This window comes from Micropterus salmoides, unplaced genomic scaffold, assembly GCF_014851395.1.
Source record: "Micropterus salmoides isolate LMB-PRFRI ecotype aquatic unplaced genomic scaffold, ASM1485139v1 Ms_hic_scaffold_10, whole genome shotgun sequence".
NCBI classification, from domain to species: Eukaryota; Metazoa; Chordata; class Actinopteri; order Centrarchiformes; family Centrarchidae; genus Micropterus; species Micropterus salmoides.
Genome location: NW_024040041.1, coordinates 24,894,248 through 24,910,138, shown reverse-complemented (window position 1 = coordinate 24,910,138; position 15,891 = coordinate 24,894,248). Strand labels below are relative to the sequence as shown.

Sequence of the window (15,891 nt, the reverse complement as noted above, 5' to 3'; positions counted from 1 at the left end):
TTCTCTAAATAGAGATACTGAAAAGAAAAGCAGATGCTTCACATTTGATCTGGTACATGGGTAATCTGTTTGGTATGAAATCTGCTTTTTTCTGACTACACACGCAGGTGAACAAAAACTAATGAGACAACCAGAAACACTTAGATATTGGTCTTTATCATCAGTATTATGAGATAATTAGAACATATGGCAGCTTATAGAGGGATAACAATATATGGTGGGATTATACAAAAGATCGAAGGAAAGATGATCCAAAAAAGTTTTGTCGTATCAATCAGAACGGTGGCAAGATGATTTACAACAGAGGAAATAAGAGTAAAACCCCCCAAAACCCTGTTACACAGGTCTTACTTTTCTTTATTGTTGCATTTTATTATGAAATATTAGAGAAAGTCAAGCTTCTAAAAAAATATTTTAATTAAACAATCTGAGCATGGAATATTGATCTGAAATGGTTAAATTACTTGCCATTCATAGACATATTCAACCTGTGATGAGGGGTTGTTAGTAGACAGTGTTGAAAAAAAGATGGTTAAGTTGATTTCAGCTCTTAGTGTTTGTATTTAAATATTTTTATGGCAATCCATCTATCATTTAATTTAATTCAGCAGGCCCTTGATCTATTTGGTTGACCAACATTGCCATCCCTAGAACCATGCTGGTAGCATGGCTAAAAATAACTTTTGTGTGGATTATGTGGATGAAAAACAAGCCTGGATTTAATTAAATCATGATTCTAGATTTGGGCACAATTATTTGTCACGGTTGTAGTCTGGATGTAGGTGAACCCTCAAATTAAATTAGAATGTAATCAAGTTGAGTGAAATGTCATTGCTGTTGTTGCTATAGGCAAAAAACATCACACAAATGCACATGTATTTTTCTTAGATACATTTTGCAATGCATGCCATCAACATTTATTCATTTTAACATAATGTCCACAAGGACAAGTGCAAACCTGCCTGAAATTCATAAGCAGAAAAGAATAAGTAAAAGTTAACATACAAAATAAGACATGATATAATGATGTTTTTTATACACTGATAAAAAAAAAATTAGCTTTTGATGTTAATCTTAATACTAACTCACAATATACATTTCAGTACATTTTTGAGAAATTCTCCCCAATTTCTCTGCTCCCGAGCATCTGAAGGCAAACATCACATAGTTATAAATCTGGGATAGTTAACCATGTCATTGTTGATACAAGTCTAACAAAACTGAACTGTTCCTTTCAAACTTTGCCATTTCCTCTTTCCAAAACTGACGTTTTCACAATATTTTAAGAGCACAAAATCTAGTAGCAACCTCGCAGTAAGTACAAAAAAACATCTTGTGCAATAGCAAACAAAACAAATAAAAGTATAATATTAACACACAAGTGAGGTTGAAAAGTGGCACTTTGTGAAAAAAGGTGACCAAAACAGTGGGTGGTGGAAAATGGTTAAAATGTACAGTACAATGTGTGACAGCTGACTGATTGATGAGCCTTTGGTTTCTTACTATTACATGGAAGTCCAATAACAAAACGAAAAGTGCTTAAATTGTCCTTAAAAAAATAAGAATGCTACCATTTCCATTTGAAACTCAGGCATTGATGTGGCTTTGTATATTTAAGGGGGTGAAGTGGTATAACAAACACACATAAATAAACATAAAAACAGTGGAACAGCTAACATGGCTTCTGCGTAGGTGCTGTCCTTTGCTTTAATTCTTCTGTTAAGTAGAACCATCTGTATAAACCCTTTACTTCCTTCAATAAAACTCGCAGAATGGGTCAGCTGAAGCATAACTCGTTTTGATGACATTACACAGTGAGTGAAGTCATTTCCCAGGGAAGTGAAAGGCTGCCTCTCCTCGGACACCCAGTTCAAAAGGCTAATTGGATAAAGAGAGAAACCAGTGTGCGTGCAGGGGTGAACCAGCCAGTGTTAAGCTGACCCCAGTTCAGTTCTGTCACTTTTAAGGCAGCAGTGCAGTCCTGCGACAAAATCCTTGTGTGTCTTCTCCCACTTCTTTCTCCTGCATCTTCATTTCTCTCACCTTCCTTCTGTGCAATTATAAAATAAGCACGGAGTAGCGTGTATTATTCAAACATACACACACAGAGGTATTAAACTACACACAACCCAGTTCATAGACATCACAGCAGTAGAGGCAGCCAGCAGCATACAGCATCCATATAGCGTGGCCCTGAGTCAGATCAAGACCATGAAGCTGCAGGCTCACTGCTTTTCAGTGTCTGCTCTGTGGAGTTTAAATTTGTTCAATCTCTCTCCACCTGTGAAACGTCGTTCAGCAGATCAGCTCCTGCTGTATGTCAGGTCGCGTGGGATAGGGGGACCCGCTGAAGGAGAAGGCAACACGGCCTGTCTTCAACTCACCCTGGCCTGGGCACATGAGGTATGACCCAATCAAGTCCAGCTCGGGGGAGGGAGCCGGGCTCTCTGGCTCTGACTCTGATTGGCTCGTCTCTGGCTCGTCCAAAGAGGAGGCCGATCTAGCATGGAGGTGCGGATGGGAGTGGGGATGGGGGAGCGAGTTCAGCCAGGGGTGGTTGAGGCCTTCTTCTGCAGTGGCTCTCTTCCTGTACACACAAACACAATAACACTGTGGATGAGTGGAAATTCCCGAAGAGTTTACATAACCGATGGATTGCCTGGATCTTCCGATTCACTCAATCCGTTCTCTTGCAAACGTCAGGCATATTACTTTTCAACATTTGGTTTGGAAAACCACAAAAGAAGCACTTTTCACTAAACAATTTTCCCCCCTCCATCTCTCACCAATTACTCAAACACTGAGGAATCTTGCACTTTTTCCAATGTCACCAGCAATATGGTTACATAGCTTCCTTTGAAAATCACCTTAGTTTAAACTATTCTTTATTTTAAGAAGGTGACACTTAAAGCAGATACTTCAGTATCAGTATTTGGTGTAATGTCAAAACAGAACATACTGGCCTAAAAATGATCTACTTTTTTAAACGAGGTGAGCTTATAACCACCACCAGGAAATTACTTCTCGCCTAAGTGACGCAAATCTTGTTACCACATACACTCATTTAGACGCATACGGATGTACTTCCGTGCTGGTGTGAACCTGACTCACATCCTTACTGTGTAAATCAGCTCAAAGCAATACTGATGGAAACTTGTAGTTTTGCATCTGAACATCTGATCATATCTTCATATTTACAGTAAACCACCTCACCTGGGGTTTTTAACCAACAAGGACTTGATGAAGTCAACAGCCAGGGAGGAGATCCCCTCGAATGTGTCCTCCGAGTAGTCTACATTGACTTGGGAGATGTTGAGAAATGTCTCCTGCTTGTCGTCACCCAGGAAGGGAGACTCGCCCGTCAGCATGACGTAGGTCAGGACCCCGATACTCCTGGCAGAGAGGGAGGAAGAAAGGTAAAGATGTTATGAGGCAATTTGTCAACTTTGATGGTTACAGAAACTGCCTTGCAACACACTGTAGCACAAACGATTTGGCAGTCTCTCAATATGCTGTGGTGAGTCAATAATTAACTGCAAGCATGCAGCAAAGATGATCTTGTGGTCAAAGGTCTAGACTGTCTTTTGCATGTTAGGGAAGTGATGTCACTGTCCTGAATATGTCTTTATTCCCAGAAGCACAGACTAAATGAGTTCTGCATGGCACTCACTAAAATAAGTGGAAATAGTCTCATTAACTACAGTAGTGCACTTACCACATGTCTGTAGCAGTGGTAATGGGTTCATAGTTCAGGATCTCTGGTGCTGCAACACAAACACATGGCCCCAATTAGTCTGCAGGCATACACTGCACTCAAATTCAAAAGACACAGGTGATTCTCTATATTTCAGGGCTAAAAGCAGGACTCACCCACATACTCTGGGGTACCCAGGATCTCCCTGACTTCTGTGACGTTGTCCATGCGTCTGGACAAGCCAAAGTCCACAATACGAATATCCCCCAGAGGTCTGGCACTGGTCAGCAAGATGTTTTGGGGCTAGAGAAGATGCACACACAGATTAGACAGAGGTTTGTGACATAATGACTGATTATTCAAGAAGACTGGGGTCTAACATTGAGGTCATTAATTACATGTCAATGTGAATGAGTCAAAGCATTTGAGGTAAATGGTTTCAAGGGGATTTGAAGTCTCGTTCATCAGTCAGCTACTAGCTGCTCCTCTAAGCCTATCAAATGAGACTGAAAACAGGATAGGATATCCCTGCCAACCACTAGTATGGCTCCATGGTCCCTGACCAAATACTGTGTATATACACAACTGTGCTTCATTCTGGGTCAGACTTGCCTAATTCCAGGGTTGGTTTGAATATCTGAGATAAAACAAGCCAAGACCAACAACAAGGCCTGATTCACCTCTTGAACTTACACTATGTTTATATATAGAAAATATTTTAAAGCATCAGTCCTCCAAAACCAAGGATGTGATGTATTCGAACTGATCATTTGATCTGGAACACATCCAGTGTTATCCAGTCACTTATTCACTTTTAAAAGAATCATAGAACGTGTATCCAGCAACCAGATACTTTGTTAATTTGGGAGTTGCTGAGGTAAAAAAAAAAAAATCTCAGTGATGACTGCCTTGTTACTTCAGGGCCCATTAAAGAAAACATAATAATTCACTCAGGTACCTTCAATGACTGATTCCTTGTGGGAACAGGGTCACGACACATTGAATGAGTTCTGGTTGTATAAGAGACATCTCATCTCCCTCAGTCTGACGCTCGAGGGAATAGACTGTCCTATATTGTCATATAATCTCTCATTGTACTTACTTTCAGATCCAGGTGCACCACATTGTTCCGATGCAAGAAGGCCACCCCAGTCAGGATCTGCTTGGCCAGCCGGATCACATCTTTCTCTGTGAAGGCCTCATCGCTGTCTGCAACACATTGGTTGAAGATTTCGCCACCAGCAGCGCTGAAAGGAAAGCACAGGAAGGAAAACAAGGATGAGAAGATGAGAAGAAAAGCATTGTACATGGATAGCCACCCAGTGGAGTTTAGTTTGGCTGACTTTCATTTAAGATTATTCATTTCAACTTATCATAATAAATTGCACTTAAACTTTACAGATACGCCCTTCCTCTCAGTTTGAATTACACAAGTTGACAACAAATTCCGACCTATCCCATTAGTGCAATTTTAGTGAACAAACCTAAAGTCATTTCCACTTTCTTTAAAACTACCTAACACTCCTCATTAGTGTACTTTGGCTTGGAGAAACAAAGTCCATCCACATCTACACATAGCATGCGAGTCCAGCATGAATCAATATAATTATTTGTACCCCGCCTGTGTGTGTACCTTCTAGGGAATATTACAGGAGATAAGAACGGTCATATAAACTTACAGCAGGATCAGTTATGCCTTAGACAGGCTGATATATTGCAGGCTGAGAAAACAGAAGCAAACACTGGCGAACTAATCAAAGCCGAAACATTTTCTTAATATTGAAAGGAACAGCTCTTTAGCTACAAATGGAGCCAGAGAAGGTGGCAGGAAAGTATTATCAAGTACTGTGTGAGCCTCAGCCTGCGTTTTTGCTTGTTGGCTTAAACAACTTAGGTGTAAGGGATTATCCCTTTGTGGAATTTAGTAATTAGACAACTCATTGGTGACTTCTCACATTTTTGTGGAAGGAATAGTCAGACTCCTGCCTGGTCTTGCTGCGCTTGTGTAACAACGTTAAGTAAAGTGTAGACATTGGATTTATGGTGGATGCGCCATCAGTCAGATTAGTGCCTAAAGCTGACAGTTCAACCAAAAAAAACTAGAACCATGTGTGGGGGATTTAGATGGCACACATGCTTTTTATCTTTAGAGGAAAAAAAACTTTGTGACCAGGCCCTGAGCATGACTGTTACATAACCAGCACTACCCAATCCCTCTGCGCCCTTTACTATCCTCAGCTGTGAAAATAGCACCCATGATTGTGCGGGATTTTGCGGATATCCATCATTGGTCCATATTTAGTTCTCTTTTTTTTGCTCACAGCACCAAATACTTGACCTGCCACCTACCCCGCTTGTTGCTGACATTCTCAATCCCCAAAGAGTTTAGAGAGCTGCAGAGACTTACAATGAAACTCCGCACTCAATGTGTTTACACTGATTTGCACATTTATACTACATGCAAGCAAGCCTGCTATTAGTGTTTTCATTTGGGAGAGGAAATGAAAGGTGTGTGTGGGTGTATTTTAATTGTTGAAAAGTGCAATAGAAAAAAACCCATCATACCTCTTACTGAGTTGGTGTTATATAGAAAATGAACTTGAATCTGTCAATTTAACATAGATTTGACCTATTACTGTCTGAACAATTAAAGACGTGACATGACAGAGTATTTGCCGTCAGCAGAAGCCCTGAGAGGATATAAAATCTTGATAAAGACCGTCTTGTTTAAATTCAACCAACTGCACACATTCTAGTCAAGCACTTAGGAATGATCCGATACTTGCCTCAAGTCTGAATATTTTCTCCATGCGCTCTGTCCTTCCTAGAAATTTAATGTACACACTACTTCAGTGTGTAGGAGACATCCTCCTCTGCACCAAGCCGCAAGAAGAAGAAAAAAAAAAAATAGGAGGGCACCGAGAAGCTGAACAACCATTTGAAGACAAGAGCCAAGAACAGATGAGCCTCGATCTCTGAATAAAAGGATATTAAACTGCAAAGAGGCAAAAATGTTTCTATTTTAAAAGCAGTAAACCAAGTCAATCTCTTTTTAGTTCTGCAGGTCATAGCCCTTCTTGGCTGACCACCAAGCTGGGTGCTCATTGACGTCATTTTAACATCACTGTGTCAAACAGGCTAACCTGTCTGTTGGCTATATTTTCTGGGCAGTACTTATACTCCAATACAGTGCAATTAAAACCCACTCTTTTACAATGACATTTCGTATTTGTGGAAAAGCAGAAAACGAATGACAGTGAGCCTTGGAGAATTCATCACAGTGACCATTTCAGCTACTGTGCATAAACAGCTTTAGAGGTCAGAGGTGATGCACATTCATTTTTCATCTCTCAAACTAGTCATTATGCCGGGAGTTTCTGTGGAACTGACGCATGCTGGAGCTACACTTTCAAAGATGATTAGAATATAAACTTCTCGCTTCCATTTCTCTGACATGAGTAAGGATGTGGTTGTGGCTACGAGAAGTGTGTGTGCGCGCATGCACAACACATTATACCAGCGTGATGTTGTTCTACTTCTGGGAGCCATGCTTGCTGCTTACATTTAAACCCACAGGAAATGGAAAATGGTTTGCAATTCTTGAAACTTATTTTGAGGTCACACAGTTTGAAGATGCAGCTTTTCAGTGGTCAGAGGTCTCATTGCGAGTGGTCCTGCAGCTTCTAGGACAAATGCACAGTGCAATAGAGACTAACTGACAAAAGAATGAGTTGACATTTAAAAGCAAAGCTCATCAAGTGCTAAAATATTGTGCATGTGCTGGCTGCTGATTTTATGCTTGAAGACTCTGTGGACCAGTGCTGACTGATCTCCTGTCGTGTTTTCTCTGCAGGCATGCAGGGGTGAACTGTGGTGCTACTTCCCCTTTCACACTTCAGTCAGAGGTCAAACACAGCCCCCACCCCACAGAGAGGCCTTTGTTCTGCGGAGGAATTCCATGTCTGTGATGGGGATGACTGAGGGACTGGGCAGGAGAGGGCTTCCTGGCTGAATAGCAAGCAAGCAGTTCAGGGTCAGGAGAACGTGGTTCAAGCCTAATTGCCCAGTGTTATCTCCCTGTAATGAGGCGAGCAACGTAATTAAGATGCTATGACCTTTCCTAATCCTAATTAGAGGCTGTCATTAGAGCAGTAAGAGAACACTTACTGACACCCAACCACAACAGACAGAATGAATGACTATGTCACTGCACAAGCAACTCGACTCAGCCGCTGACCAATTCACCTGCATGTTGAAAGGCAACACAAAGTCTACAGTTCTGAGCAGTCTGTTCTCACAGTAACTGACTCATTTGTAGCTCAACACTTGTTATTTTCATATCAGCGTGGTGTGATTCTGCAACATTGATGTTTAAAATGACAGTTCGTGAGGTGTTGAGGCTACGACGAGACAAGTGACTAACCACAGAGAGAGAGAGAGAATTTCCATTTAAGGCAGAGTCTGTGTAACAATAGTGCAAGGCTATGCATTTCACACGTGTGTGGTTGTTGGTTCTTTTTGCAGGTAAGAATGTCTTGAGTGACATTCAGCTGTAGCATCAGCACCTAGCACATAACTAAGCCAGTAAGGTTTTTTTTTCCCCCACAGATCAAATACATGAAAGCTGGAAATCCACATGAAAACACAAAAGTAGTGATATTCTCGTTAAATACAGGATGTTGCATGATATGAATGTATGATTTGATGTGAGGCTCTACTAACTCAAACATAGTTGCTTATTAAGTAGAAATGAATCAATAAGTTTGCTAGAAGCCAGTTTGGCGTCCTCAAATATCTCAGACATGCTACATGAGAAAAACTCCAGTCGTGGAAAGTTTTTAGTGAGTGATGATTAAAAGGATTTTCATCTCCCTAATGAGTGAGAGCCTAATCATTTTTCAGTTTTCCTGGCATGCCTCAAAACACGGAGAAATTTTTTAAAGGCCATTTAGATTACCACCATCACTTCTTAATCATATAAGTGCCAGTGCAAGGGAGTCACAGAAAAGGATGTTGAAATGTGACATATAATCTTTTTTTCAGAGAACATTGAAAAAGACATTTGTGTTGTTTCTGTAATATCTACAGTACTGCCTTACCACTCCAAAACGAGGATGATTTCGGTGTTGGTTTCATAGACCTCATGCAGTGCAACCACATAGGGGTTTGCCTTGGCCGACTCCAGCACAGCGATCTCGTTTAAGATGTCCATGCGGCAGTCTTCGCCCTTCCGTCGCTTTCGCAGGAACTTGGCAGCATACTGCTTCCCTGTTGCCTTCTCAATGCACTTTTTCACCACTGCAAACTTTCCCCTGAGAAACAAAGAGGGGAGAGAGTGAGGGAGTGATTAGTGAGGAGAGAGAATAATCACAACCACATTACTGGCTTTTCAAATATATTTGGTCAGAAACGGTTGTGTTCTGCATCCAAGTAGCCAACTGGACCACTGGAATAAATGTAGGTCATTTAAACTGCAGCAAATGAAAGGCTAAACTTACTGGACATACTCATGACAGTTAAACTGCTAGGAGTTGAAACCTAGATTACAGTGCAAGACATTTGGAAACTGGCCAATCGGCCACGAGTGCAACACTGTAGGCGAGGTTACAGAACAGTTTAGAGATAAGAAGGTTAAGTGGCATCATTTGAAAATACAGCCACTGCTATTAACCATTGATATACTTAGCCAAGGAGGCGTCGTCATTAAACATTCAGTAGAGATTTCCCCTGTTCTCCTCCTCTTCCTCTAGCCCTCAGGAGGGTCTGCCAGGAGGCAGATAAGGCTGACAGTCTTGGCAAGATAGATGCTGAATAGTGGGCAAAGACCTGATAAGGCTATGGCCACTTTGTAGGTCACAAAGAGATGCAACAGCTTGGTTGCTAACAAACAAACAGATTAAGAAAAGAACACCCACTTTTACAACCTTATCACTACTATTCATTTTTCTGCATATACATTGATGGATTCATAGGAGGTGTTAAGGGTCAGCCGTGGGTGTGGGCAGGATGTCCGATGTGTCCAGAATTGCCTGTGTCAAGCCAACCACAATCATCAACTGTCCCTCCCAGGCCGATAATGAGGCCTTGTTCACTTCCCTTTCTTCGCAGTTGACAGCAGCAAGGACAAATGGAATTGTGTTGACACCTCCACCCAGACCCTCTGCCAGAGTCTACTTCTCCTTTGACTATTGTACAAAAGCTGACCAGTCGGTTAACTAAGCAGCTCCGAGATCAGGACCACCCACCTGACCGCAGCTGGGTAGGCCAAGCAAGGGGTCACTACTGTTACAGTCAGGTTGGAGCCTAAACAGCATGTTAAAATAGACATGGTAACCTCAACATTTTATTCCAGTTCAATATTTTAATAAGCTACACAATACAGATACGCTGCAGAAGGCTTAGGAAAAGTGAACACGGGATGTGATAAGAGGACTATGTACTGGGCAGAATCTAAATGAAGTGGCCAAGTCAGAAAGGTCCAGTCAGCATGGTGCCTGTCATTTTCCCACACAGCGTTACTCCAAGCCCTCTGTGCTGTGGACCAAAAACAGCAACTGTTCTGGCCAGAGCTTGGTTCTGTTTTGGCTACTACCCCGGTTGCTTTGAGGTCTGTTTCTTCTCTTTTTTCCATTTAACAGTCTCACAGAATGGTGACGACTCATTGTTCAGAGTGAAAAGGCAAAAACCGTCAGAGCCTTTTCATCCTTAATTAGCCAAGTTCAGAGCAGCTCACTGTGGGCTGGGAACTACATATGGAGTGAAAAGGAATGACCGCTGGCCACGGAAAGGAGCAACATGAGGTCTTTCTAAAGACTGACAACAGGTCAGGGGTAACTAAACACGGCTGTCTTCTAGCCGGCTATGTTCACACTCAGCCATGTTACTAGGCAGATGCACAGAACCTCCTAGTTATACACATCACACTCCTTTAAAGTAATTTATTTATTGTTACACATTAAGTTCCTCTTTATTTTCCTTAATGAGGGAACTCTGGATCCACAGACACAATTTTGCAGCTCAAACAGCTCATTTGCAAGGTTATCATCAGTAGAATCTGTCTGAAACTAGTCTGTCATCAATCAACAACTTTACTGTGACACACAAAACTGATTCCTCTCCAGCACTGGAGATGGTGATAATTTGACTGAGAAATTGGTTTCCTGTGGAGTCTGCACGTTGTCTCCCTCAGTCAGGGGCATTGACTCATGTCTGGAGTGCAACGAGAAATGACAGCTCTCACAGCTCTCATTTGCCTGTTTCACAGACTGACACACAACATGAGATCCTCTTACTGCTCTCGAGTTGGCCGCAGCATATTTTTGTGCACAGTTCTGTAGGGGCCCACAACTCATAATGCAAAGCTTGATGAGAAGGTTTTGAAAATAAGTCTAATGAGCCTTCCTGCTCCTTAAAACTTCAAGAGAATTAAACAAAGCTTTTGGTGGAAGAATTCAACTCAGGCATCTACAAGTTTTAATGGTCAACATTCCTCCTAATGTACAGATTATATATATATATGTATATAGTCGATCTGCTGGCATGCAGCACTACGTACATTCCTGCACTTAACACGATTATGAGGCCTGATCTCAGGATGTTGTTGGGTTGGACTCATGGGAAGAGGAGGGAAGAAGGATGTAGGGTTGAGGTATGAGGGTGAGAGAAGGGAGAGGCTGCTGTGGCCAACACTTCATAGGCAGCTTCAAGCCTACCTCCCATAGGTCACCCTAGCCAGGGTGTCTAACAAGGAAAACCGGCTGCTACCAAGTTACTCTTTATTTAGTCTCTCCCACCACACACTGCAGATGAGCAACCTTTGTGTGAAAATTGGAGTTGTAGAGACAGACGCAGAACTGGCACAGATGGCAGTCAAACAGCTGTCGGGTTAAATGAAACCCCAAGATGTCAATTGCAGCTCTATTGGTCATTTAAAATGCATTTGAGGAAATTCATTATTGTCTGGCACATTGGGGAATCCCCGCCTAAATACCACTGGAATGTGCACTTCTGTTTCTGGGATACACACATCAATGAGTGTGACCCACAAAATGCATTTGGCTGATGAGACATAGAAAAGTGGCTGATGGTAAATATGGATACCATTTGTGTTTTCATATATTGTTCTCTCATTAGCCTTGTTTGTGTACATTTTGTCACTATACATCCCACTTGTAATACAGCCATACATTAAAAACCAAACTAACTTATGGCATTTGAAATTTATTTATTTTATTTCAACACCACATACACTAGAATCTACTGGACCACACAAGTCAGTTTTGCAGTTTCAAAACCCAGAGATAAATTCCATGCTGTCAGATATATAAGAACAGTGTGTGGGGCAAGTGCAAATTTAGCTTTAAGTCCCTCCTTATCTCACAAAATTACTTTAACTCATAACTGTCCACCTCATTTTTAAGTTTAAATGCATTAAGAGATAATAAAGTCTTAAAACATTTCAGAAACTTTCACCCAAAGATGCAAACGGGGATGAAAGAAGTACCTTTCTATCAATCTATCGATTACCATTGCGCGTGCCAAAGCGCGTCTCCATCTGCGCCTTTTCCGGGGATGTTCAATTAACACGCGTCCCATTAATATGTGCAGAGAGCAAATATAATAATATGATTACCAGATTTACAGAAGATAATATGGCAAATTCCGCTCCGCCAGAACACGAACAAAGTCATTCACGCAGCAAACAAACTCACCTGCCCAGTTCTTTGCCGACCAACTCGTAATTGGCTGTGAACGGCTCAGTTCTTATCCTCGTGTGGACTGTTGTCAGCATTCCTTTTTTGCTCATCGTTGCGGAATCTGGCATTGAAGTCGTGCTTGGAATGAAACAATCTTCTTCCACCAAAAAAACCCACACAACAAAAACGATTTCTGGTCCGCTCAAGTAAAAACTAGCATGATAAAGAGTCGACTAGAGCCAACAGCAGTTTTGTCAAACTACCGGGAGGTAATCCAGTAAGCGCGTCCCAAGTAAGAGGATGATGCGGGAGCGTGACACACTCGGTGTGGTAAATTAGTTTGAGTGCTACTACACATTCCTGACAATAAACTCCTAGTCAGGGCCAGCCCCCTGCGCTGACGCTCTGCAGTCAAAGCCAATGAATTTGCTGAAGACGACGGGGACGGTCCCAAGGTGTAAAAGGCTGGCAAGTGGTGCGTTCAAGTGACAGCAACTTATTTGCTCAGGTACACAAACATAAACAAATACTTTATCATTAGTTTCTGTTTGATAGTTCTTGTGATGTCTTAAAGTAATAAAAATATGATATTGAATAAACATGAAGTGCTGTAACACACACATAAAACTTTAAAACATAAGGGTGGTCAACACCCTTACAATTTACAGCTGTCTAATAAAAGTTAAGATATACACTATCAGTTTAGATTTACAGACATTTGTCAGTCTTAAAGATCATGTAAACAAAGTAAATAAGGTATAGGTAAAGTTAAAATATGTTTGCTAGGTCTAATTAATAATACACTTGAATGGTAACCAAACCTCAACAGTAATTGAACCCTTTTTCTTTTCTTATTTCTCACCCCATGTTGTAACCACCTACCCAAATATTTACTCATTAAAGAAACATAAAGTCAAAACAAAGCACAGTATATTCATATTTAAATAGAAACTCAAGCACACAAACATTTTTAGCTTGTAGGCATTGTTGGTATGTGTTTTCATGCTGCCTGCTCTGGGCTTGCCCGTGCTATGGTGAGACTTTTTCTCACACAACAGTCATGCTGGTGCCCTTGGTGTATAAGAGTTGTGTGTCTGTCCTTTGAACTTGCGTGTCATTAAAGAAGAATTCAAAACATCCCATTTGACAACTCATCAGTGTCCGTGAGACAGCCAAAGATACTTGGCTTGGAAGGGAAAGGAAAGTGATAATCATGTGCACATGATTCAGTTTTTTCTCTGTTATCTAATATCTAAATCAGAAATAGAAAACTCACTCTCACAAGTCCCCCTGTAGTCAGGATAGTGAGCATGAAGACAAGCCAGTGAGGAAAAGTGATTGGTATTCATGGCTTGTGTGACGATGGCCTGGACTCCATGGGAAATGTGTCACCTAAGCTCCAGAGGCTTGCTGAAGCTAAAGCTATGAAACTGTGAATCTGACCAAGGCCTGGACTGACCTGAAGCAAACAGAACAGCACACACACACACACAGCAAATCTCCCCCAACTGAGATTCAATTTCAGACAATAAAGGAATAGGTGGGGGAGGCTGTGGTTTTCTGCATCAGTTTACACCTTGTGTGAGACAGCAAGATGTGTTTGCTTTCCTCAAAAGCATTATACTGTTGCATGTTGGCAAGAAGCTCATGTTGGATGTCAGTCATTGCCATCTGCTGCTTATCATTAATAATAATTATTTCCACTGGTATTTAGTGGTTAGTCAGTCAACATAGTTAATTGATAAGATCACAATTTGACATCCTCACATTGCTTGTTTTATCTGACCAACTGCCTAAAAGCAAAATATTTTTTATTTACAATGATATTAAAGAATGAAGAGCAGTTTTATATTTGTAAAGCTTGAGCCTACAACTTATCACTTACTAAAATGTGTTTATCAATGGTTAACTTATTGTTTCAAAGGCCTGAAGAGGAGAAGGAGAGACTCATACCAGCCTGTATTCTTCATGTTTCTAAATGAGGAGATGAGTGTTTGTGCTTCCTTGATGGAAGGGAAGGGGAGGTAAGGGATGGAGTGAATAAAAAGAAGAAATGATGGGAAGACAGGTCCCTCTGTACTGGTTTTATGGCCCGTGGCTGAGCACATTGCTAGTGGTTGGTCACATGCCCTACTGTTATCTAGCAAACAGAGCAGGATTTGTCTAATCTTACCATACCAAAGCTAATTTTGTTGCCACAAACAGCAACTGATGTAAAAGAGACCTATTGAGAGTAGAGATTCCTCAGACCCTTCAGAGTCATCAGTGTCCAGCGACAAGATTACATAACCTGTTACGCCTCCTCAAATTGTTACCTTAAGTCTAACTGAGCCCACTCTGAAGCCTTGACCCTCTTTCTCTGCCAGCCTTCCCATTAAAGCTGGGGTCAGAGTTGACAGGGTCTCCGTTAGTGAGGGAGCTCTACTTGGCCCCAGAGACCTAATGAAAACACATACCAGTGAATTAGCCTGCCAGCCTGCATTTTAGCTAACATAAATACGAGAAGTTCAGCCATGACCTGGGGAACGCAAACACTTTCTGAGACACTGGAACAAATAAGCCTTGTCATGACTGGGTCAGAAAACACAACTCTTGTTTTTTTATAAGACTTTGGCTGTAGAGTAACAAATGGATTTGTTCCCAGAAAGTGTAGACAAAATGGATGTGATTGATGTAAATAAAGGATCTTTAACTAGGATACAAAGGTACTTGAAGGATTTTCAACCTTTGCCTGTTTGTGTGAAGTGCAGGGATGCTCATAATGTAATTTCTTAATTTTAACACACAGAGCAGGCATCTTATCCTCACACAGCTCTTTATAAATGTTGCCATTCTGAGAGCAGAGCTGCTAAAGAGCCAGAGAATGTAAAAGGTGGAGGATGGAGGGACAAAGGCAATCTGGTGTTAAAGAAGTGACCATTGCAGGATCAGGGTAAATGTACACTGCTAAGCAGTCCCTCAGGTAAATGTATTAGAATGAAAGGCAGTCTTTTGTTCATATTTTCAGATATCCTTTCTCTCCTCTCGTTTTTTGTCACCCATGGGTGTGTAATAAGAGGGGGTGGGGTCTCATTACACTGTGCTGTTAAACGTTAACTGCGATTCCTTTATGAGTCTACTTGGAGGCCAGTCCAGTCATGTTAAAGCCTTCTATTCTGATAACATCCCAGACTTTTCCTTTATGTTTGAAGGACCACAATGTTTCCACCCCTGGCTTATAACATGGTGGAGATATAACTGAGGAAGTAGGCCATCATCTGACACCAGCAAATGTCTGACTGATGAGGTGTCCTTGTTAGACAGTGTTTTAAAGAGGTAGATGAAAGTCAGCTCTCAATGATAAAAATGTTTTTGAGTTTCTTTCAATGCTTCCTTTTCCTGGTTACCCTTGTTTTGCTCCATCTTTGATGGATAACACCTGATGGCTGCTGATAGTAGCTTTCACACAAGCAACATTACATGAGAATGAAAAAGCAATCAACCTTTCTTAAGAAATTTGAC

General features: G+C 41.3%; 1 protein-coding gene across 1 annotated transcript; it reads right to left on the bottom strand.

Annotated features, from left to right (window-relative positions):
- Positions 1-876: 876 nt before the first annotated feature.
- On the bottom strand, positions 877-12,738 carry stk17al (serine/threonine kinase 17a like). The gene is made up of 7 exons (XM_038704461.1): positions 12,406-12,738; positions 8,794-9,006; positions 4,797-4,941; positions 3,871-3,997; positions 3,716-3,764; positions 3,214-3,393; positions 877-2,587 (listed from the first exon to the last, which is right to left on the bottom strand). The coding sequence occupies exons 1-7, from the start codon at positions 12,516-12,518 to the stop codon at positions 2,296-2,298; spliced, it is 1,119 nt and encodes a 372-aa protein (XP_038560389.1). The 5' UTR covers positions 12,519-12,738; the 3' UTR covers positions 877-2,295.
- Between the last annotated feature and the right edge of the window lie 3,153 nt (positions 12,739-15,891).